Source organism: Photinus pyralis, unplaced genomic scaffold (genome assembly GCF_008802855.1).
Source record: "Photinus pyralis isolate 1611_PpyrPB1 unplaced genomic scaffold, Ppyr1.3 Ppyr1.4_LG9, whole genome shotgun sequence".
In the NCBI taxonomy this organism is placed as follows: Eukaryota; Metazoa; Arthropoda; class Insecta; order Coleoptera; family Lampyridae; genus Photinus; species Photinus pyralis.
In genome coordinates, this window is record NW_022170878.1 from 18,888,555 (window position 1) to 18,912,415 (window position 23,861).

General features: G+C 36.5%; 1 protein-coding gene and 1 long non-coding RNA gene across 2 annotated transcripts; one reads left to right on the top strand and one right to left on the bottom strand.

Moving 5' to 3' along the window:
- The first annotated feature begins 14,267 nt into the window (after positions 1–14,267).
- Positions 14,268–16,190, top strand: LOC116180278. Its single transcript, XR_004147102.1, has 2 exons — positions 14,268–14,739; positions 14,794–16,190. It is a non-coding gene; the product is annotated as an uncharacterized LOC116180278 (long non-coding RNA).
- Positions 16,191–18,068: 1,878 nt separating this feature from the next.
- LOC116180277 lies at positions 18,069–20,145 on the bottom strand. The gene is made up of 5 exons (XM_031500184.1): positions 19,196–20,145; positions 18,921–19,103; positions 18,727–18,864; positions 18,578–18,658; positions 18,069–18,515 (listed from the first exon to the last, which is right to left on the bottom strand). The coding sequence occupies exons 1-5, from the start codon at positions 19,381–19,383 to the stop codon at positions 18,167–18,169; spliced, it is 939 nt and encodes a 312-aa protein (XP_031356044.1). The 5' UTR covers positions 19,384–20,145; the 3' UTR covers positions 18,069–18,166.
- Positions 20,146–23,861: the final 3,716 nt, after the last annotated feature.

Consider the following 23,861-nt stretch of genomic DNA (forward strand, 5'->3'; position numbering starts at 1 on the left):
TGCACAGTTGACCTATATGCCACATGTAACAAGCCAATTGAAAATGGGCCAAATCCAATGACTCCGTGGGGTCACGCAGATGTGCCCCGCCGCTTTTTTAGACGCTCTTTATGGGTTTATTTATTTATTTCTCGCCTCTTTTACCTTCGCCTCTACTTGTACGATTTCTTTAAGCCATGTCTCCGTTCTCTCTCAGATAGGTTTATGGATATTAGGATTATGCTGAAAATTCTTAAGGACAACCTGCAGATACTTTACACAATAAAAAATTAAAGTAACTTACAGATATCGCTTTTTTCTTTAGGTTACGAATGATAGAAAAAATGCTCCTTCCACGAAAAATTGAAAACTGGACCGTTTTTGGTGTGATATGGTACAACCCTGCTCACATTACTTCCTGTTAGTTTTCAATAGTTCGCAGACGCGTTAACGCGTATTATTACCAATTTTATCATCTCCTAAAGTTTACGCGATTATAGTGATATTGTTGACTGTGCATCTCTTTCCCATGTAAATATTGTGTAGGATTTTCAAAATCATCTAGAAAAACGTTATACGTAAGTACCAAACCATTTTTGTTTTATTTGAACGCTTTGTAAAATAAAAAAAAATTGTTATGTTTTGCAATATGACATCTCTCTCTCCTTTTTTCACTCCTTTTAAATCACGTGTCAGAATTAATTAATTGATCAAAGAATCAAAGAAATACTTAAATTAATTCAATTAAATTCGCTTAATTCGATCAATCAAATTAATCAAATTAAAAACCGAAAATAGGAATAATAGGATATTTAGCGCTATTATGCTAAGAGGCTACTATGAGGATTTAGCTCCAGAAACTGGCTTCCACTTCACAAATAACCCAAGTTTCTTTTGCAGCAGTTTTTGAGCGCAACTGTTTTATCATGGAACAGAACACAAACACAAAGTGCCACCACCATTATGCTCCTTATATGTATAAAAAATGAGTATTAAAAATAGTGGTAAGTTGTTAGAAAGTTTAGATGATGGGGTGGAACTTAATGGGCAAACAGGCGAGTAATCGGATTGTAGGGGATTATTGAGCTTAGCTGAAGCGTGATTAATTGATTCATATAGGAGACAGCCCCGTTATTATTGCGGAGCGTAAATAATTTCGTTTACTTACAGGTGATTCCGTCTTCATATTGGCCAACGCAGGGTAGAACAAACGATATCACCCCATAAATCAACGCTAATGCAATTTAAATCAATACCGCTACTAATACGATCGCGATTTTTATAAACAGTTTAGTTTACGAATCGAACACTTGTGTGACACCCTCTCGCGAAGGGTTAGCGTTACACTAAACTATTAAACTCTGACAAGTATGACGTTGCATGAAATTTCGATTTAAAAGAGTTAAATGTGCAACAAAAGATTTACATTTTAGATCAGTACCCCTGCGCTGGACTCGTAAAATTAATGTTATAGATTATAAGGGATGTTAATACCGCATCGGGAGTCAAAAGATTGATGGAGTTTTACCGCAGGTGGCTTGCTAATTTGACGGCCAAGCTTCTAGTCATACACTCGTCTTGATGTTTTCGATTTCGATCTGAACCCAATTATGTAATCGTGACAATTATTGCATAAATCTCTAGAATTCGCCCTTAAAAACTCGAGGATCGGTATTGGGGTTTCGATTTAATCATTTGGGCACCAGGCAGCAGCTTTCACGAGGGAATTTCTCCAAATTACAGTTGATTTTCTCCTTTTGAAAGGTAGCAACAATTCGGAAAATTGGATGGTGGAACGCCTTATGCCATACAGTTTGGACCTTTTGCATCGGTTGGTAAATTTGATTACTCGTTGAAGGTGAATTATGGAAAGAGGGTTGCCGAAATTGAATCAGGAACAAACTGGGCTTCAGGTTTCTCGAAATTAGGAACTGGAAATTTGGTTTTTAATTTAGTACAAGTACTAAAAAAAACCTTTAATTTCAGAAATTCACCAGCCCCTGATGCCTCTAAAATTCCAAACAACAAATTAACAAATATTCAATTAACCTCTGATGTAATTCTAGGTACGAAATAGAAAAATTTAACTTGAAAACTCTTATCTGGGTCGTAATTTGGGCTCAATTAATTACAAAATCAACCATTCACAGTTTCACGCGATTATTCAACATAAAACAAGTAAATAAGCTGAAAGAAAAATAGCCACTCAGAGTCAGAATAACAGTTTCCACGTAACAAGCGATCTATAGACTAATTAATTAAAGAAATCTTAATTACATTGACGTATCAATATTCTAAAATCCCCGGTCGTAACTGCGATTTACGATAAATGACGCACAAACAAACACAAAACACCAAGTGATATTGCTTCAAGGCTTCACTTCTCGACTTCAATTGATTTAATGGTCGGATTTGCGTTTAATATCAAATTTCGCTTTAATAATACTTTAAATTAAACATACAGTGTGACCCAATATATTACCGTATGTGCTGAAACCAACCAAAACGTACGGATATCGTAGTTTACACAACACTATATAAAGACCTATATTTTTAAAATCTTGCAGAATGTTTTTAACATTTTTTTAAAAATTGTCTATAGAATTCTCTTATAATTTTAGTAGAATTTTTCTAGAACGCTTTTAGGATTTTTTGAAATTCTCTTAAAATTTTCAAAAATCGTTTATATAGTTTTCATGAAAATCTTCATAGAAACTTCTTTGAATTTTCTAAGAATTTATTTGTCAGATTTTCTAGAAAATCTTTGAAACTATCGAAATACCTTTTCGATCTTTTTGAGATTTCACCTTCAATTCTGCCTTCTATTTCACCTTCAACTATGCCCTCTATTTCATTTTTAATTCTACCCTCCATTTCACTTTCAATGCTGCCCCTTTTAATTATTCCTTCTATTTCCCTTTCAATTCGCCTTTTATTCTATCTTCATTTATGTTCACCTTCAATTCTGCCCTCTATTTTTGACCTTAAAATCAGCCCTCCATTTCACCTTGAATTCTGTCCTCTGTTCCACGTTCAATTATGACCTCNATATATATATATATATATATATATATATATATAAAAGATACGGCAAAATACAAATTTTAGAATGTCAGATTGGTTAAAATTTCCTGGTCTATGCGAATCGCCTTCGTTCACTTCCACAGGTCCTGGAATACCATCCTGGTGGAACAGTTCTGTAAAATAGGATAAATCCTTGTTTTGCTTCCATTCATTACCATACTGCGATGTTAATAAACTGGAAATGCTTTTAATTTTATCTACTTTCAAAGGTACTCCTACGGGTAGTTCTTTGGGTTTCATCATCTGGATTGTTTTACCCTTCTTGAAAATCGATTTACCTTCTCCAATATCATTTCGATAAAGCGCTTCCCCTCTTATCAGTATTTCATCTTGCTTGTCCTTTGTGAAATAAGACCTTTTTGAGGGTTGAAACTTTTTTTTATTTTTTTTATTTGGTTTGAGTGCCTCGACAACCATAGGCCATTGGCACATGTTATAAGTAATTAATTTAGAACAGTAAGTGATATATACAAAACACAAAAATTAACAGAAAAGGAAAATTGAGGAAAAATTTACATTTTACATTAGACTATATGTAATTATACAGATTAGCATCTTTAAGAAAATTGATAACGTTCTGGAAACTATTTGTTAGAACTTCTCTAATCTCTGGTTTTAGGTCGTGTCGTTTTCTAATGTCCGCGTATTTTGGTTGAAACTTGAAATGCAGCGCTCCTGGTATTTTAAGCCGGTCCGAAGCTTCCGCTCTCCAGTCATAAACTTTAAAATCATTTCCCATGTGATAGACGTTTGAATATCTTTTGATAATATCTATGTAACCGTCTGGGTGGATTACTGTCGTAATGTTTCTTACTATCTTTTCAATATTGCCAAACACTCTGTCTGGTGGAATGTAAAAGTGTCCAACTACAGGAAATATTACTTGAATCTCTTGAATTTGTTGTGGAGCATCACATAGAAGCCAGTGGCATAACATTCCCATAAACTCATTGCAGGGAGTTTAGAGAAACCCCAAATCCGCGGTAAGGCCCCATGCAATTCATTTCTATCTTGGACACGTGGTATAGGGGCAGAATCGCACAATTAGTCTAAATCACGGAATTTGTTTATTAAAATTCCATTCATATGGGTGTTACCACCTAGGATAAAGACATCTTATAGAGACTTTAGTCAATATACAAATTTAAGTACGCAGAACGCTTTTGGCTTTCCTGCGAAGACGTGCAACATCAAAAATAAATTGCCTGCAGTTACTGTGAAAAATATGATGCTTGGTGAAAAATTTCTGTTATAGAAGTGTAATTTGCAACTGACGATTAAAATGACAGTCGCATATTTTACGGCGTTCAAGGTATAATACTGAATTCATCTTCAGTATTCGACGCACGTTTCTGCACGAATAAAATTTTGCGCGCAAAGGGAAATATATGAGAAGGGCATTATTATTACGACGATCAGGCGTGCTAATCAAAAATAAGATTCCATTACAATTTTGCTATAGACTTACGTATTTTATTGTTTTAGATTTTGGCTTAACAAGAGAAACAGCCAATAGTTTCTTATTCTTATTTCTTATCAATACGATTTAATGAAGTGAAGCGTAGTTTAATCAAAATTTCACGAAGCCTCTCGTGCCAATAGATCATTTTATAATGTAGTATACCTAATCATATTTGTTGAACGCGCCACGATATTGAAAGCTAAACCGAAGAAATCGTCTCCCCCTGTTCGCCTACATTATCAGTCTCCATACAGTTATCATTTTTCAAAGCCTCTTACGTTATTGTTTTACTAACGTACCTATAATGTGTCCCAACATTTTCTACAGCAGGTATGGGTGGGCAGGAAGGATTTGTGATATATTCGGACCAGAGGCTCAATAAAAATGCATTCTTATGAATATCAGTTGGGTTTTATTTTCTTGCTTTCTTCCTATACGATTAATTTCATTTATTTCCTTGAACTATCAGCTTATTCCGTCTGATTGCTTTTTCTAGGTACTCGAATCTCTCATTTTATTTGTTCACGTTTTTCTATACATCCGAAAGCTACCATATATATCATTGACATTGTTTTAAAAATTCCATTTCCTTCTGCAATATCTATTCCACACGTACAAAATTTCTAACCTCAAATTTTAAAAAAATTATTTTATTATTTTTTTTATTTTGTCTTGATTTTTAAATGGGCGGGGTTTCAGCCACGGTTGCTCTACCAACCCAACCCACTATACATAGGTATACTGAAAAATCTACGTTTTTGGGATAAATGTCAATTATCTGCGCAGCATTTTCTTTTGAGGTAACTGAAAAAGTAACTGTGTAAAATATAATTACCTTCAAATCTTTGAGTCATTTCTATTCTTGCTTCTTAGTACCTTCTAAATCTACTCGTATTGGTAACACTGTGTTTGAAAATACCCGGTGCTTCATCTCGTAAAAATTGTTTTCCACTGAGGCGCTTGGTTTTGAGCCGGGAAATGCCACAGAGAGAACAGACTACTTATAAAATATTGTAAGAAATTGGTAATTTTTGGGACTATTTCTGGGAGAAACTGCGCATTGTCATGGTTCCCATAAGATGGATCGATAATACTTGGTACTTCGCTCTTCCCTCTACAAAGTTGTTGGTTACTCTCAGTATTGTTATTTTCGTAATCTGCATTAAATTCTTCGTGCAACATTGGTTCCGTTCCCACTTCATAACCAATATAAAAAGCAGGATAGTCATCGGACATAAATACATTAGTTGTAATTATACCACACTTTAAACTTGAAACAATATAACATCAGATCGATTTGAAATACAAAATGTTGCTGGTACTGAGTACACCTGAGCGAAATTCATCATTTACGACAATTGTATACAATTAACAATTGTTATTTAAACATACTTAACTATGTTGTCAGGTTAATAATGTTGTTAAGGCATGTGATTGGATGTTTTTTCAAAGAAAACACAATCCTTTGCAAAACATCCAATCACATGATTATAATGTAAATTCGTTGATTAATGTACCCTCTTAGAAAAGTCGGATAGTCGTGAACAAAATACATTATTTACATATATACAGTACGTATCTTAGGAAGCTCAAGAAAAAATCTGCCTCATTCGCTCTAATATACTTCCACGGGGCTGTAGATGCTGCCTAGGAACTCTCCTCATTCTTCTGATAATTTTCATCTTCCCCTCCACTCACAATCTCTTAATGCTTTGTGTGTGCACCGCTTTCAGGACCCATTTATTTATGTATGTCTACTGAATGGATTCACGTTGTAAGGAACCACGGTGGCCATTTGACCGACGTTGTGTTTCAGAGATGTTTCATATTTTAATATTTAATAAATGTTTCTCAATTCCTTGGATATTGTTGAATTCCAATAAAATTGCAGGTAATCCATATTGATAAACCCTGTATTTTTCATAAAGACCAGCTTGTTAGCAGTATATAAATAATTAATCATTAATCATGATGCATGACTTACAGATATTGAATGAGTTGTATCACCGTTTATACAAGACTGAAGCAGAATATTGAAATTTTTATTACTTTTTCAATTATTTTTCTACAACAGCACAGCATAATGTGTATTACGCGTCCATAAAATGCTCTGCAAGTACTCATTTTCTGGAGTTGCGATACAAATAACCTTGTACAATGTACATGTACGCACTGTTTCAGTTTGTAGCGCTTCGTTCCGCTTTACGCACTGTTCTAACTAAATCACGTACGCATGGATGTCCCATAAATTAATCCATCTATCTGTGACTGCGCCAACAGTTTTACGTTAGGTAGAGTTAATAGTTGACTCATTGCTCATATATGCGAGCAAACATCACCGGGTATTGTAGTTTAATAGTAACAAAGTTAATTGAATGATCAAATTTACAGCACACAGTTTTAAATGATTGTATAACGAATGGGAAGGCGTGACTTGACATCAATTTGAAATTATTACGAAAATATTTCTACTAGACTAATCCCGGAATGTAATCACGTTCTGTCTTTTTTTCCGATCGATCCCTCCAATATTTTAAAAGATTTGATCATAGCCTAGCTAGAGATTGTGAAAAATGCATGTTGATAACCTAAAGTCTGGTGGATATAAATTGTTCCAAGTTTGTATCCAAACCTTAACCCTACGTTAAGTAAAATGTGAAAGATAAAAAGTCAAACTCGTTTCCATTTATAAATGTTTGAGCTTTAATACGAATGTATTAAGTCATTTAACGAAAAAGACTAACAGGATCGGATTAGTATATGAAGGAGGTGATTACTACTAATTAAATTTTAAACAGAAGGGTAGCTTTTCACGGAATCTTACCAGATTTGTGTACGCTATACGCAAACGCTTAACCTCCACTACGTGGATTGTACCAATCAAACCGAAGTAAAGGTATATCTTTAAGGATTTATTTAAAAATGATTACTATAGTCCATGGCATCCTTTTCATGACGAAGAAGAGAAAAGGCAGAACCATTATTGCCAGGACACACCAGGAACAAAATGAAATAGAAAACTATAACAAAAAGAATTCAAACCAAACCAAAAGAACTTTAGTAGAGGAAGATAATCGGCGTACACTAGAACCTTCAAAAGCTAGTCAAATACAGGCAGAAGATTTTGTTTTGGTTCTATTAGAATATAATGCAAATTCATCGATCCATCCAGAAATATTATATTGGGCACGTCGTACGTATCAATATGCAGGCAATGCGGAAAAATGCTAAAAATAATACTTGTTTTGTTTTCCCATGTGTAGCAAATGTGTGCAACCAAATATCACCGGGACAGACACTTTTTTTGTAAAATCAAAACTTAGTATAGTTTGCGTAGAATATTTATTAGTTACACGATTCGTTCCGCACAATTATTATTACTATGATTATACCATCATTTTGCTTCCTTTTAGTGGTGCGCGCATCTTCCTTCCACGCTAAAGTTTGGTATGCGATAAGAATTTCTCCGAGTACCCATCGTATGCCCCATAAAGTTAGCCAATTGTTCAATATCTGTTTTGTTCATGTTGTTAAATATTTGGGTTATGGTAGCCAAGTGCTTTCTTAGTCTAGTGGCAGTTATTGCTTTCAGGTTTTTGGCCCCGCACATTTTTGCATATTTTTCTAGAACTTTATAACCTGCTGTGGGAGTTCCCACATTTCCCTTAACAAACAAGTATATGGATTATCACGTTTTACAAAATGTTGCCTAGATGATAACAGACGTATATGTTCTTGCACATCTTGACTAAATCGGACGGGGTGTAATTACAACTCTTTTAAATTTTTGCAGTAATATTTTATCAGTCGGTGAAACGGCTTCCGAAAATTCTTCGTAATTTTGCGCATTTTCGTTGTTAGATTCATACAAATGTAAAGCAAATCTCGCCCCAGGACGTCGACGATTTAATAACAAGACTACAAAATATGGTTTCCAACAATTCATTATAAGCAGACACATCTTCTGCGATGCTTCCTCCGCTTTATTGGATAAAAATTCTTTTATTAGTTTTAGATCACTTACAAGTGGGATTAGCGTAATCTTATTCCACTTTTAAAGGGTCAAGTTATTGACCGCATGGTTTGATACATCGTATCTCCAATTTGATTCTAATAAGTGAATCATCGTTTTAAAATCTGCTTCAGCTTCAGTATATGGTTGCCATTTAGGCCCAAATTCCGTTTTCTCAATAACAAATCAATTGCAATGTCACAACATTGTTTAAGCGAAGTACTAATATTCATAGCATATGTGGGGGAAATAAAGCAATCTTTTACGGCATCATACATGGCAATAATCTTTGTAGCGCAAATCAAAATTTTGTGGCTTAAGTGCTTCGATTAAGTTTCGTACTGTGGGATTTAATTTTTTCATTTCTATAAGTAATTTTGACAATTCGCGCATCTTCCTAGAAGTGCTTTTCGCGGTGTATTTTTATATAGCGGCGCCAAATGCACATAATAACAAGTCCTTTTTTTGCTACTAGGGATATTTGGTCTGCTTGCATATGTGGAAAGACTCTCTCTCTTTTAAATTAGCGTCTACTTGCATATACTTCACTAACATATTGTGAGCATCAATTTGCGGTGCAGTAGAGCAACTTTCTCCTTAAGTACTCTGAAGTTTCTTATTTTTGTTTTTTTTTAATTTTTTGTACCTCGGTCTCCAGCGGATGGTTTCGTTGCAAGTGCCTTGAAAAATTTAAAACATTGTGATAAACCGCCCTTCACACGGTTTATCCACCTTTCGCACCTGCATAGTTGAGTATGAGAAAGTGCATTTAATGCACTAGATTTCCCTAGAAAATTTCACATTTAATCGCTTTGATATCTATCTTAATATTTAATTTCCTTGATAACTAGTGGTGTATATTGTTACGAAGCTGTTTCAGCTAAGATAAGACTTTCAGCATTTTTTCGAATTAAACTAGAAAGTAGGATAGAGGACTGTCCCAAGGATGGTATGTAATACAGGATTGCTCGATCACTGAATTTTTTCGCCGCGTGTAGTGACGTCACTGGCGGACCCAGGCGCACCGCATGCTTTGACTTTTCGATTTGTGCACCACTTTCATTTGTATTTTATATTACGTAAGATTCTAAGAGCTCCTCACGATGCGTTTTTGAAACGCTGCAGAGTGAACATTTTCTTCGAAAAAAAGATAATAATAATAATAATCTTTATTATTCTGGCGAGGATCAGCATAATGCTGTTTTTCCTAACCAGCACGAAATAAATGACACAAAAAAAAACATTAAACTGAAAAATACAGATTGGTTGTACTAAATAATACAAAAAAAATTCGTGTTATGGAGAAAAACATTAACATTTGTATTAACCGAGAAGCACCGTTTAGCCAACTAAGAGTGAATCTCTTCAAAAGATTTTTAATTTTCCTTTTAAATGGTTGCAGAGGTAGCGACCGATAAACATGAGGAACCTTGTTGTACAAATAGGCACACAGGTAACTAAAGGAAGCTTCGTAACGTGTGGTACTGTGCGCAGGTATTTTGATGTCCATAATATTTCTTAATCTACGATCATGAAGATCTCCACGATTTTATAGTTCTGTGATTTAGACAAGTATAGTGAAGTTCTCTCCTTTCTCGCATACGCATAATATTATGTTGGTTGTAAAACCGTGAAACATGATCATATTTTCTAATGCTTGATACATACCTTATACAACAGTTCTGCACTCTTTGAATTCTACTAACTTCAGTACTAGTAAGGAGAGGCCCATAGACAGAATCAGCATAATTAAAACTTGACAGAAGACTCTACCAGTGTCATCTTGACAGACTGCAAAAGACCATTTCTAAGTCTGTACAAAGAACGCAGTTTCGCATAGCTACTTTGAAGCAGCATACTGACGTGAGGAGAAAAGGAACGAGTTTCATCAATTATTACACCAAGACTTTTGTGTGAACTTTTAAACATAAGGGGCGCATTATCAAGTAAGACTAAATCAGCAGGAAGATCCGCCTTCGCCAAAGAGCTTTTTGTACCAATCAACATACCAATAGATTTAAGGGGATTCAGAACAAGGGAGTTGTTCTTAGACCATTCCGATAAACTCTTTAAGTCCGAATTAATTAATGGTAGTAAATCTGGTGCGCATAGTGGGGTAAAAGACCCGTATAGTTGAGTATCGTCAGCGTAACTATGGAAATTAAAAAATTGAAGATTGTAACCAAAATCAAATAGATATGTAGTGAAAAGAAGAGGCCCAAGGATCGATCCTTGTGGTACTCCACGTGTTAAGGGAAGGAAGGAGGAATAACGATCTTGTCTGATATGGTTATGCGGAAATCCATTCCTCCCGATGAGAAAATAGCTTTATTTTTTTTATTGCAGCTAAATCAGTTTATTTAAACTTTTGCATCTTAAAATAACGATTTCTCGACGTTAATTAAATTGTTATTACAGTCCAATACTGCACGTCGGCGTCCAAGCATTTTTGTTGCAATATAGCGAACACTTATACACACAGTTATAACTAGAGATGGGATTTTAGGCCCATTGGCCTATTATGAATATTCAAAGCCCCATAGTGCCGTGAAATTAAAATACAAATTTTAACGTATAATTTATTATAAAGGGCACTATATTTTGCCTAAAGTGCCTTTTTTTCGCAAATTGATACCTATTTTAGAATTTGTAAAGGGAATGTGCCTATGTCTGAGGCATGTTGACCTATTTTCTCTGTTGTTGGAATCTATGAATTGCACAATTTCGAAACACCTTGTATACTTTAGTCAAATCGGCAACACAGGTATAAATCTTTACTTAACCTCAACATTATTTACAATACTTAGAAGTGAGAAGTGACTGAAGTGAGCGATTTCAATATTAAATAAAATTATAATGCCTTAAAACAGAGAAGTGTCGATAAATAACTGGATTAAAGACAATCCCCATTTTAAATATCATGAAGGTGACAAATTATTTTACAGACTTTGTAATAAAGTTGTAAGTACTTTTATATATAGCGGTAGTATTCTCCACTATTATCCTATGTTTCAAGTTTTCCTGTAAGAAGAAGTTTCACATCCTACATACAACATGAGAAGACCAATACACATAAAAGGTTGCTATCGAAGAGAGTTTCTAAGCAATCACAGTTACCTGAATCAACTACAAGCAATGGAAATGTGAAAGCAACCTTCTATATGGATTTATGTACAGCACTAATTGCTGCAAATATACCTTGGTATAAGTTAGATAATCCGCAATTTCGACAGTTCCTAGAAAAATGCAGCTCAACTAACATTCCCGATCGCACAACGCTAAGTAAACTTTATTTACCAAAGTGTTACAATCAGGTACAATATAATTTTTTAATTACAATTGTAATTTATTTTATCTATCTTTTTAAGGCAATAAGTGATATTCGAGCAGATATAGGCCACTATAATGTTTGGATTTGTGTGGATGAAACTACCGATTCAATGGGACGGTATGTTGCAAATTTAATAGTAGGAAAGCTCTCAGAAGATATGTTAACCACTCCGCACTTACTGTCTTGTAAGGTTTTGGAAAGGACAAATCATTGCACAGTAGCAAGATTTGTGAATGATAGTGTATTATTTTGAAATGATTGCGCTCGTTATGCGCTCATATGCGCCACCGATAATAACTCTTGCGCCATTATCGTTTTTTAGAAATCCGAAAAAACATTTGGGGGGGACAAGTGAACGTAGCCCCCCCACCCAATTCCTAATTTTGTTTAAATATGCCTATACTTTAGACCACTATGCCTATAATGTAATCTCTCTTGCCTACTTTAGTGGTTTTTTTTTGCCTTTTTCCCTACTTTTTTTTTCATTTTCACTTGCCTAAAACCCCCTTCCCTAGTTATAACGTTAATGCAAAAACATTGACAACTTGGCAAATTAAACTGTCAATTCCGACAGCCAGGTCCGTTGGTGACGTCACATATGACTTAAACGCGGGCAACATTACAAGTATAGGGATCAAGCAATCCTTATAATATATAGCATCCTTGGGACTGTCCTATCTAATCACACTATACCATTTTGCAAATTACTATAATTACTTTATTGGAACTACTTTCCATTAATTCAAACTAAAGGTAAGGTGATTATGATAAAGGCAGTCCATCTTAAACTTCGAAACGGTAAAAAACTAAAACTTTGTAACCTATATGTAACCTGTGTGGAAGATATTAAATGATTGTGTAGCAAATAAAACGTTGCAACTTCAATCCGAATTTATCCGTAGTTAAGGCCTCGGAAAAAGAGACGTACAGACATAAAAATTATTGTGGAGAATTGGTGCATTAGTAATAGCTATAAGCTACCCAATACAAAGACGAACCAAGTATCTTGCAAACTGTAGGAGTATTTAGATTTCGGAAAAACGGACGGATAGATGTACGGATAAATAAACATCAATTTTGAGCAATAGTTTATAAGCTACCGAATACAAAAAGGTACTAAATATCTTAAAAACCGTAGAAGTATCTAGGCTTCGGAAAACCGGACGGACAGACGTACGTAACATCTGAAGATGTTATTGGTTTTTTCCATTTTTCACTGTAATTGTTTCGATTGGCATTAATTTTTATTTTTCGTTTAATACATGTGTGAAACAAAGTAGTATAAATTACTGTGCCAGTGTACCCTCCTTAGGGTGAACAGTGACACAAATGCAACATTTTGAATTTATAATTATAACTAATTTTTGAGTTAATTTATATTAATGTAAATAGTTCGTGGTACTTCTGAAATATTGTAGCATGCCCAAAATCAACCTTGTATGAGAAATGCATTTCTTTTATATATTTAATTGAGCATTTTATAATTTGAGTGCAACTGTACCCTCCTCTCCCCTAAGTATGCTGCCAAAAACTGCGCTTCATTAAGGTTATTATGTTGAGACTTTTTTTCAAAATGTTGACATTAAATCTAAAAAATTTGAAATAAAATGAAATATATTGTGCGCAGTCGTATTTCTTATATAAAAGCAAAAAGAAATATATTTACCCCTAGTATTTTTAGTTATTTGATGATGGTGGTACAACTGAAGTAATAGTATCATCAACTTATCCCAGGGTCCAGCTGGATTCTGCCACCGCTCAGTATCCCAATACTGACCCTGAACCGATGGCTTGACCAATTCCTAAAATTCCAATAAGCTAGTATAGTAAGGCCGATCCTGGCTCACTTTACATTGAAAAGTGCCATATGATTGAAGTGTTAGCGTTTCAAGGTCAAAGTGGTGTTGAAGGTCAAAGTGGTATTGCGTAAGTGGGGGGGGGGGGGGATTTCAAGGTCGAGTGTTGAGAAGAAAGGGGTGTATTGTTTGTGTTCTTTGGAGGGGGGTGGTGGTGTCGGTTCAAGGCCGTTGGTAAGAGGGGGTGATGGCTGAGGTCATTGGATTTCAAGGTCGATTGGTGAAAACAAAGGGGTGTATTGTTTGTGTTCTTCGGAGGCTTCAAGGTCATGTGTGGGGATGTGTCTGTCTGAAAGAATGCGTGCCGATGCTGGCTCACTTGAAGGTCAAATCGATTTTGGGTCGAAGCTGAATGCGTGGCGATCCTGGCTCACTTTCAAGGTCGTATCGATGCATTGGTGTTCAAGGTCATGTGGGGGTGTGTCCGTCTGAAAGAATGCGTGCCGATGCTGGCTCACTTGAAGGTCATATCGATTTTGGGTCGAAGCTGAATGCGTGGTGATCCTGGCTCACTTTCAAGGTCGTATCGATCCTGGGCCACTTAGCATTGAAGAATATATGAATAAAGTGTTGGTGTTCAAGGTGAAATTGGTGTGGTGTTGCGTGGTCGTTTCAAGGTTTTTGGATTTCAAGGTCGATTGCTGAGAGTGTTAAGGGGGGGGTATTGTGTGTGATCAAATTGTTTTTCCTGAAGGCGATTGGATTTCAAGGTCGGACGCTGAGAACAAAGGGGGGTTTAATGTTTGTGTTCTTCTGGGGGATGGGGTGCCACTGGCGGTGCCAGTTCAGCGCTGAGAGTGTAAAAAATGGGTTGCGTAATTTTTCGGCTGCCGTCTCAAGATTGAGGGTAAAACGTAATTATTCTTCTTGCCGGCTTCGTATCTCAAAGGCCGAGAGCGCGCCGGGGGTCGAGAGAACAAAGGGTGTATTGTTTGTGGTCAAGGTCAAACGTGGTGCAATTCTTAGGCTATCGAGGGATGGTTTGCGACTTGGAGAGTGGGGGGTGTAATATAAGGTGCTTATTGGAATAGTCATTTGTCCATAATAATAATAATAATAATAATAATAGAGGAGATGTCAAGAGTAATTGTTCATCATCATCATCAGCAGCAGCAGCAGCGGCAGAAACGGAAAAAAAGAATTGACAAGCTGGTAAAGAAAATTAGAAAATTAAAGTGGGATGTGGAAATTTTGGGTTGTCGGCGCAGTATGGAAAAATTGATGTTGGGAGGCCTACTGGCGATTTGTGGTGAATATGTGGCGAACGGCTGTTGAATGCCTTCATCAAACCTTATTGGTATTACTATCTGATGCTGAGCATGAGGCGGTGTATGGACCTGAGACTTTTAGGGAACAGTGTCAAAACATTGCCCAAAGGTATGAGTTGGGGATTGAAATATGTAGACGCTTTTTAAATTATAAAATATCCGTTTATTGCCTTATGAACGGACTAAACGTGGCTCAGTTGGGTGAATACATAATATGGTGATGAAGAAAGTGACATTTGACGATAGTAACAATCGCGTGTATGTGCTGATCGCGTGGTCATGTGCATATAATGAAGCGCGAAAAGGGCCTTGGATAGATTTCGCTTTAGTAGGAAAATAGAGCAATTTTGTAAGATATTGTCTCTCGTCTTAGCAGAAAATCATCGATCATCGGTTTATCGCACTAGATTTCATGGTCAACATCAGACCGCAATATAATGGTATATATCGCACTGGATTTCAAGGCCACCATACAGCAATGTAATGGTTTATCGCACTCTAGATTTCAAGGTCATCAGCCAGCAATATACTGGTGGTAGAAAACGGTGCCTGGAATCAGTCGAATGGTGTTGACTAATCAGTTAAAATGGATCTTAATCGACTCAACAGTAGCACCTACTGCAAACCTTTCAAGAACGTCAAGGATATGAAGGTTGGTGAAAAGTATAAAGTGATTGGTATCGATCTAATCAATACCAAGTATGGCGATCGAATACTGATCGATACTGAGAACTTTAAGTGCATCCTTCCTTTGCGCTTTTATGAGTACTTCAAGAGCGACAACTGTCTGCAGATCTTCAAGGACTTCTTGTCCAGGGAAGAAGTCTTTATAACAAGCGCTGGAACGGCGGGGAAGACTACTAATTTAACATTTATGTAAAAAAGTTGTAAATGAGAGAGAGAGAGAGAGAGAGAGAGAGAGAGAGAGATAATAAATGTTGTTCACGAGAGAGAAATTGGGTCTCTTATTTAAATGCACATCCCACTCTCGAGATCATCTCAACGAAAAAAAAAAAAGGCTCCAAAATGTGGTGACGAGGATGAGGGCGACGATGACAACATCTATCGCGATATTGAAGATGTGTTAAACTATAAGTTTAACGTAAATTCTCACAATACAGTTTGCAAGATGGAATTATTATACTATCGACCTACTTATTTTATGTATCACATATGTCAATAAACGTACTCTATTTGAGCATTTTTTTTTATTTGATGGAGGCAACTTCTTGCCACACTTCAACAATGTTGAGTCGGAAGCGGAAGTGTACGGATGGGAGTGGCTTGGTTAATAATCTTATAAACAAACTTCCAGTGGAACTACATATTCCTGGCTATCAGTATTGCGGACCTGGTACTAAATTAGATAAAAGGCTAAAGCGAGGCGATCCCGGCATAAATGCCCTAGACGACATTTTTTTATAATAAACAGCTTTCAAAATAAACAGGCTGTTCCCCCTGTTTGTTTACCTATTCCCTTGATTGCATCATCATGGATACTAAAGAAATGGCCTTGAAACGACGAATAGTTTAAGCGTGTAAAGTATAATCGTCTCAAAGCGGATCGTTTTATTAAAGAAGTGGAGTTTGTACGAACGTATAAATCGCTAATTCAACCGCTATCCCAGATCGTTAAGTAAATCGAACCGCCGCGCCGTTAAGAGTCTTCTTTACCTAAGCGCAACTTTTTTTTACATTATAGTGTATAGATGATTATAGCTGCAAGAGATAAGATGATATTCTTGCTTTGTTAAGTCCTGTCTTGGTCCTTAGTTAGTTCCCACCGACACTGTGCAGCGGCGCCACTTGTTACACTCAAATTGTTGATTTAACGCCCGCCAAGATACAGACTTTATTTACAAAAATTATGACTTCATTTTTTGGGGTCATGTTTAGAAGTAACTTATCTAAAAAACTGTCGGTTTATTTTTTCCATAAATCGTCTTGATCGAGAGTAAAAAAATAAAACAGATTAGCGCAATAATCGGTGCGAAACATCTAATCTTTAAACAATCGGTATTCAGTTGGTATAAACTTAAAAAAAAATAGTCCGAACATTTTGTAGATAAAGGTCTAAATTTATAAAATAGTTCTTAAAAAAATTGTCTTTGAAAAACAACTATAGTTTTTATGGCGGGCGCTCTTATGGAAATTTACATTGGATGCAGTGGGTACAGAAGACCATTAAGGTCATATCGATTTTGGCTCACTCAAAGCTTAATGCGTGCCGATACTGGCTCACTTTCAAGGCCATGCGGTGTTTGTCTGTCGAGCGGAGTTTGAGAACAAAGGGTGTATTGTTTTCGGGTGATCAAGGCGACTTAAGAATGGGTGTGGTTCAGATTAATATAAGTGTTTGTTGTAATGGGTCTTTGCTCAATAATTTATAATTCTATAATAGGCGAGATGTCAAGAGCCATTGTTCATCATCATCCACAGCAGCAGCAGCAGCAACGGAAAAAAAGAATTGACGAACTGTTACTGAAAATTAGAAAATTAAAGTGGGATGTTGAAATGCTGGGTTGTCAGCGCCGTATGAAAAAACTGATTTTGTAATGATTCATACAGTGGCAGTTAAGGCAAGGATTATTTCTTTGTGTGTGAGGCAATGGCATAAATACGACGACGATGGTTATTTCTTGTGTACCAATTAAGACAATTTGTATGTAAAGTTTGCGAATTAAAAGAATGTATAAAGGGTGCTTATTCATTTTCCCCCGACATCCATCCTTTAGAACCAGCCTCTTTAAAAAAATTTGGGGATTGGTGTTTAATGAACTCTCAATTTTAAAAACGAGTACACTGTACCTACCGTGAATAGACGTTCTGCATGGTATCGCGCATTTGGTAAAAATAGAAAATTATCAGCTCGCATTATGCCGACTTGCGTATGCACTCATTTCATTGCACAGTGATATTCACCGATTCGCGATGTGTTGTGGAAAATAATTTTGGTGTTTCTTTGTGATAATGATTAATTCGGATTAGTATTTTCACTCGAACTCAGGTAGGTACGTAAATATTACATTTCCGTGAATGTTTGTGGCAGATAAACTAAATTAATTAATATCAACAATCGCATTAAATAATCCATGTATTTTCTACAAATTAGGTACATTACATTAATGTTTTACTTATTAATTACAAATGTGAAGTTAAATTTGAAAAGAAAAATTAATTATTTTTTAAAAATTCCATGTAACTTATAATAAATTTCATCTCTCGATGCAGGTTTTCATCTTGAACTCGTGATGCATCCAACTCCCGTTCTAAACGCTCCGTCTGGAGTTGGGAATTTCTTTGTCTGGCCTGGAAAGTTGTCAGCATCTTCTCCAGACACCCCATTGATAACATCGCCAGCTCTTGGGGTGTGGATGGCTCGCGCCATCTGGGCGATTCATGAGATGGCGGCGGTGGTGGTGGCGCCTCTTCTTGGTCGATGGCTGCTGAAGACGGCGGAGAGACGTTTTCATAAAATTCTCTTAGTAATTGCATATCTTTTTCCCCCCTAGGCAACGGGGCACTGTAACAATAAGAAAAACACAGTATTAAAAATAGATTGTATGTATAATAAAAGTAACTTACTGAAAGTGATTGTTGCCGCCGTTATTTACAGGTAGCTGTAGTGGTAAATTTGGTTGTTGTTGTTGTTGAGCTGGATTATTTCTGTAACGTAACATTAGAATAATTAGTATTTTTCATATAAACGGAGGTACAGTAATGAGTAAACTTACGGAAATTGATGCATGCCACCCCATCGAGGATTTGTGGATGTAAAGCTACCATTTTCTGGTGGCTGCGTTTGAGTATTTGCCTGGGGTAGCGGCGCAGGAATTATAATGTGCTCCAATATTTGTACTGATGGATACTGGCTGTAAAAAACATATATGCATTAGAAATTTTATTTTTCGTGAACAATAATTTGTACCTTAACTGTTGTTGTTGTTGCTGTTGTTGTTGCTGGCCATGTCTGGGATCTATCACCGGTGGTCTCATGGGAGGTGGAGGAATCGTTGTAATTGGAGGAGCGTAAACATGATTGAAATTTCCCTCATATTCTTTTAGAAAATCTTCCAGTTCATTTGTGGTGGTGGTGGTGGTAGCTATTGTTCTATAAAAAAAATAAAATAATACCTACAACATTAGTATCTATATGGATGGTGGAGAGCGAGTACTAAATTATTATACAAGTTTACAACTTACCTTTCCCGATGTCCTTCTTCATCTTCCGTGACGAGGTTGATCACATCACCATCGGATAATTTTGTAGGTTTTTCTAAGGCGGTCTTTAAGATTGAGCGTCCACCACCCCCACAGGCATTTATGTAAGGCTTCTTACTCGTTGCACTTTTTTTTAAAGTCAACTTGTTGGCGCGTTTGGTTGAAGACATGACGATAACGTGCAGATTAACACTTGTGCCGCAAAATGTCTACCCCTAGGTATATATGTGGAGGTTTTTGTTGGAGTTAGCAAAAGAGTGATTCTAAAATAACATCAAGGACGTTCTCACACACACATATCAACCATTGTCCCAAATGATACCCGTGAAACACCTGCAACATTGAAGATTCCCAGAAGACGGCAGAGACCATTCACCTCAGTTTAACAATGATAATATTCATTAATGTACTGGGAAGATGAACTTTAAATGAGCTTTAATCCGTGAGATCTCATGACTTCTGTGCATCATTGACGTAGTATCTGTATATCGCATTTCGTCAATTTTGCATAACCCCTAACAAGAAGTGTGGGGTGTGAGTGTCTGGGACAAACGATTATCTATGTAAGATACGATAACGAATTTCCTGCCACTCTTGGAATTTGTCGCAGCACCGTGTTATGGGTAGATATGATGGAAAATGGAATCTGATATTGTTCGACATATTTCAATAATCACTTCTAACAACAATTGAAAAATATCTCGATAAAAAAGGAGGGTGGTGGAATAGATGACATCGAGAAAAAGAGACACTAGGAAATATGTTGTATGGTGAATTACAATAATAAAAAGTAAATATTTAAGTTTTTAGTTATTTATTTATTCAAATCGACACATCATAACCTTATAGAACAACATTATTTTTATCAATCCACGATTTCTCGTCCAGACCCAACCATTTCACGTACACTTTGTCTTTCTTGCGACGCAGGACTTTTTCAACCAAATATACGTCCGAATACTTGGCCTTCTGCAACTCATGTTCGTAAAATCCACCTAAAATCGGTTTAGCCTTCATGTCTTCCAACAAATACGTGACCGGATTTGTTATTTGTACTTTTATAATTTTGAACAGCTCACTGGACCAATTGGGGGTGTAGCCCTTCGCAAATATGGATTTAAATTTGCTAATTCGAACTACATCGCCGACATTAAAACGGCATTTCTTATTGTTGAAGAGCTTGATGTGGTTGTAGGCGTCCAGCTTTGTATCGGCCTTCACTTCGATCGGTTTCATCCCCGTTGTTCGATGTTTACGATTATTGTACTCGCTCGTGATCGATTCGATTGCATCTATCCATACATATTTTCCGCGTAAACTAAACTGCCGGTACAAGGGGTTTTTTATACTTCTTATAACCCTCTCGGCCAGTGCGGCCTTTTTCGTACTGTACGTGGAATAGTGATTAATGCGTTCTTGCATCATTAATTTGGCGAATGATTTGTTATAGAATTCCTTCCCTGCATCGGTCTGTAGATTTTTCGGTCTGCGTCTCGTAGATTTGAAAATAGCCTGTACGGCTTTTGTCACCTCCTCACCCGTTTTAGTCTTCAACCCTCGCGTCCATAGATATTTTGAAAAACAATCGATAACTACTAATATGTATTTGTAGCCTTTATTCTCTTTTGCGTAAGGTATAAATTCGGCTAGATCTGCTTGCCAAAGATCATCGAAGCCTTTAATGATGGTACGTCTACGAGGGAAGTTTTTGCGCGCCGCTTTGTGTAACTCGTTCACCACCTGCTGCATCCTCTATTAGTTTATGTAAAGTTTCTTTGACCGCTTTCAACTCTTCCTCTAGTACCGCTACGTAATTGCGAAGACTGTCTACGGGCGCTTTCGCAATCTGCATGTATTGTGTGAGGTACCCTTTATTTATGGCATCGCGGTCGTCTACTGGATCGGCGAGGTTCATTAACCGGTTTCCGTTGAGATTTAGTCTTGTTGATAGGTAGTGTTGCAACGTTAGGGCATCGTGACGTTCAATAGGATCCACAACATTACTTAGTCTCTTATTTTCCACATTTATAGTATCGTCGGTAATGGAAAATTGTCTTTAACAGTTTTCCAAATTGAGCATGCGTATGAGAACGTCCGAATTTATCCATGGTGAATGTAGGCAAGAAAGTGTTTATCTGTTTACCTGTTTATCTGTTTACCTGTTTGTCTGTTTACCTGTTTATCTGTTTACCTGTTTATCTGTTTATCTGTTTACCTGTTTATATGTTTACCTGTTTATCTGTTTACCTGTTTATTTGTTTATCTGCTTACCTGTTTATATCAGAAGCTGTTTATTTTGAAAGCTGTAGATATACTTGATAGCAGTATTTTCCAACTGAAAAATAAACACCTTTTCACGGTAGGTTTTATATAGTGATCGAAACCTTTCCTGAAACGACCGTTTGCACATCCGCATCCTTATTTATAGGGCATTAAGAGAAAGAAGAAATGTTACACTTTTATCGCTTTATTTACTAAACAATTACGACATTGTATAGTTGTTATGTATGTAATACACGTTTGCCAATGCACAATGACATTTTGGATAGGAATGATATAAACAGCTGGCTTCCAATTTAGGTAATGCAGGTTCCTCGTTGATCTCGACGACATCCTGCGATAAGGTTTTTCGTATAAATTCTGCCTTCTCCTTTCCCTTCACATATATAGCCTCCATTGGTGATACTAGCCGGCGAAGTATAATCGGAAATAAGTGGGGCGGTGTATGTCCTTCTTCCCATTTAATACAATGGTGGTTGTGCATCAGCCAGATAGCTTGTCTCTGGTAGTTCACATCTAAACTGCTAAATGAAAATGGAGGTTTGAACACAATATGTGCAACTTGGTGCCCATTAAATACCGCCAACTCCTTTGGCGTAAATGTCGTTGGGGATGTTTTAAATCCTTGAACGTCAATAGCAATAACCATTTTCTGCTACTGATTCACCAAACTGTTTCGAGACCTACGTACTACTGGACTAGCACTACTGTACTGCTCGCCATAGCTTATATTTCCAACTCGTAACCTTGAAAGCGGTTGACTGCGATGATTGGCTGTAATGTAAAAATAATTCATTGACTAACAGGCAGACATGCCATTGGCTGTCACGGGGTACCTCATATATTCCTCAAAATAATTACCCAAAGCCTTCCGGCGTAGGTAATGAACCACAAGGTCATTTGAACTATTGCGCGTGTGCTAAGTAGAAGGCCATTAGGTTAGTCACCCCATGGGTTACTGTCCTCGGTGTTGGGGTCATTCTACTATGGAAACATTATCACGTAAAATTGATAAATGACGAACAATCTCATCCCTATGTTTTAATAAAGAAATACACTCCCGTGTCAGATTTACGATCCGAGTGCTCATTAATCCTACCGGATGATACCATATTTGCACACGCCTGTTACGTTGCAATGTCACTGCACAGATGTGCGACTTGCACACGTTTATCTGTTTGAACTGAGGGTTCACGGGTGTCTTTATATTACCATCCTATGAGTCATGGTTTTTTCCAAGAAGGCTGCCTCCTTTGTTCTCACTTCTCAGAATTTTCTATGAGTCATCGCCTTTAACCTTCATTTAGTTCAGGTAAGCTCCTTAGTTTCGACAACAATCACCCGGTTGCAGAATAGTAATTGTGTAATTATTAAACAGTATGAAGTTTCGATGAGAGAGACATGGAGAAATTAATTTTTAATCATGCTTATGCCCTCCGGAGACACTTTATGCGGCATTTTCCTTTATTGTAATTTTTGGTTGGTTTTTGGGGACGTTAAACGGAGAAGGTATAGATTTAAATGCGTCTATTAATTGCACGACATGTGAAACTCCCGCATGAAATGGTGTATATAAATATGTTTCTAAATCTTTGTTTAGCGATGCAAATAGAGGTCTAACTGAGAAAGAATTTTATTCAAAAATGCATACGGTCATTTTTTCAATAAATATTTTTATACAATAACTAAAAATTGCATATTTCTATGAGCTGCTGCACGCGCCTCCCCTGTAACTTTAGAAGGGGCGCCTGCAATTATTCATCCTTGAACGCCTTGTAATTATAAGACTCTGATGTATCAATGAAAGTCATGAAACTTTATAGTTGGCATTTGCATGTGACAATTTTTTATGCTAGACATTTTTCACATGTATGCAAAACGCCTCTTAAATCCCGAACAGTGCAAAGGGCTATTTTGATCAGCACTTTTGTGTTGCACATCGCCTTCCAAGAACTAAAATAGTACAATGTACAAAGTGTCTTTTGTTTTGACCGTTGTTCGCAGGAAATTGCAGGAGCAGTTCGTATCTTCACGTCATCGCCCGATTTTCCTCAAACGCAATTTTTTCTAAGAACACCATTTGAAATTGCATTAAAGCATCGAACTAACTTACAGAAATAAAACATGCTACGTAAACGTATGTAAAATGTTGGGCAGATATGAAAGTCAATTTCGAAGAAACGAGAGAAGCTTTGCTTATATCATTTTTAAATCATGCTAAAGAAGGCAGTATTTCCTACAAAAATGTCCTTGATGCAATCTGGTTGCGGTTAAAAATTGTTGGACTTGAAACGCCGTTCCAGGAAAAAATTTGAGTCTTCTTAGCCTTGTAATTAAAATCGTACCTAGTAATTTTTCGCTAAAAATC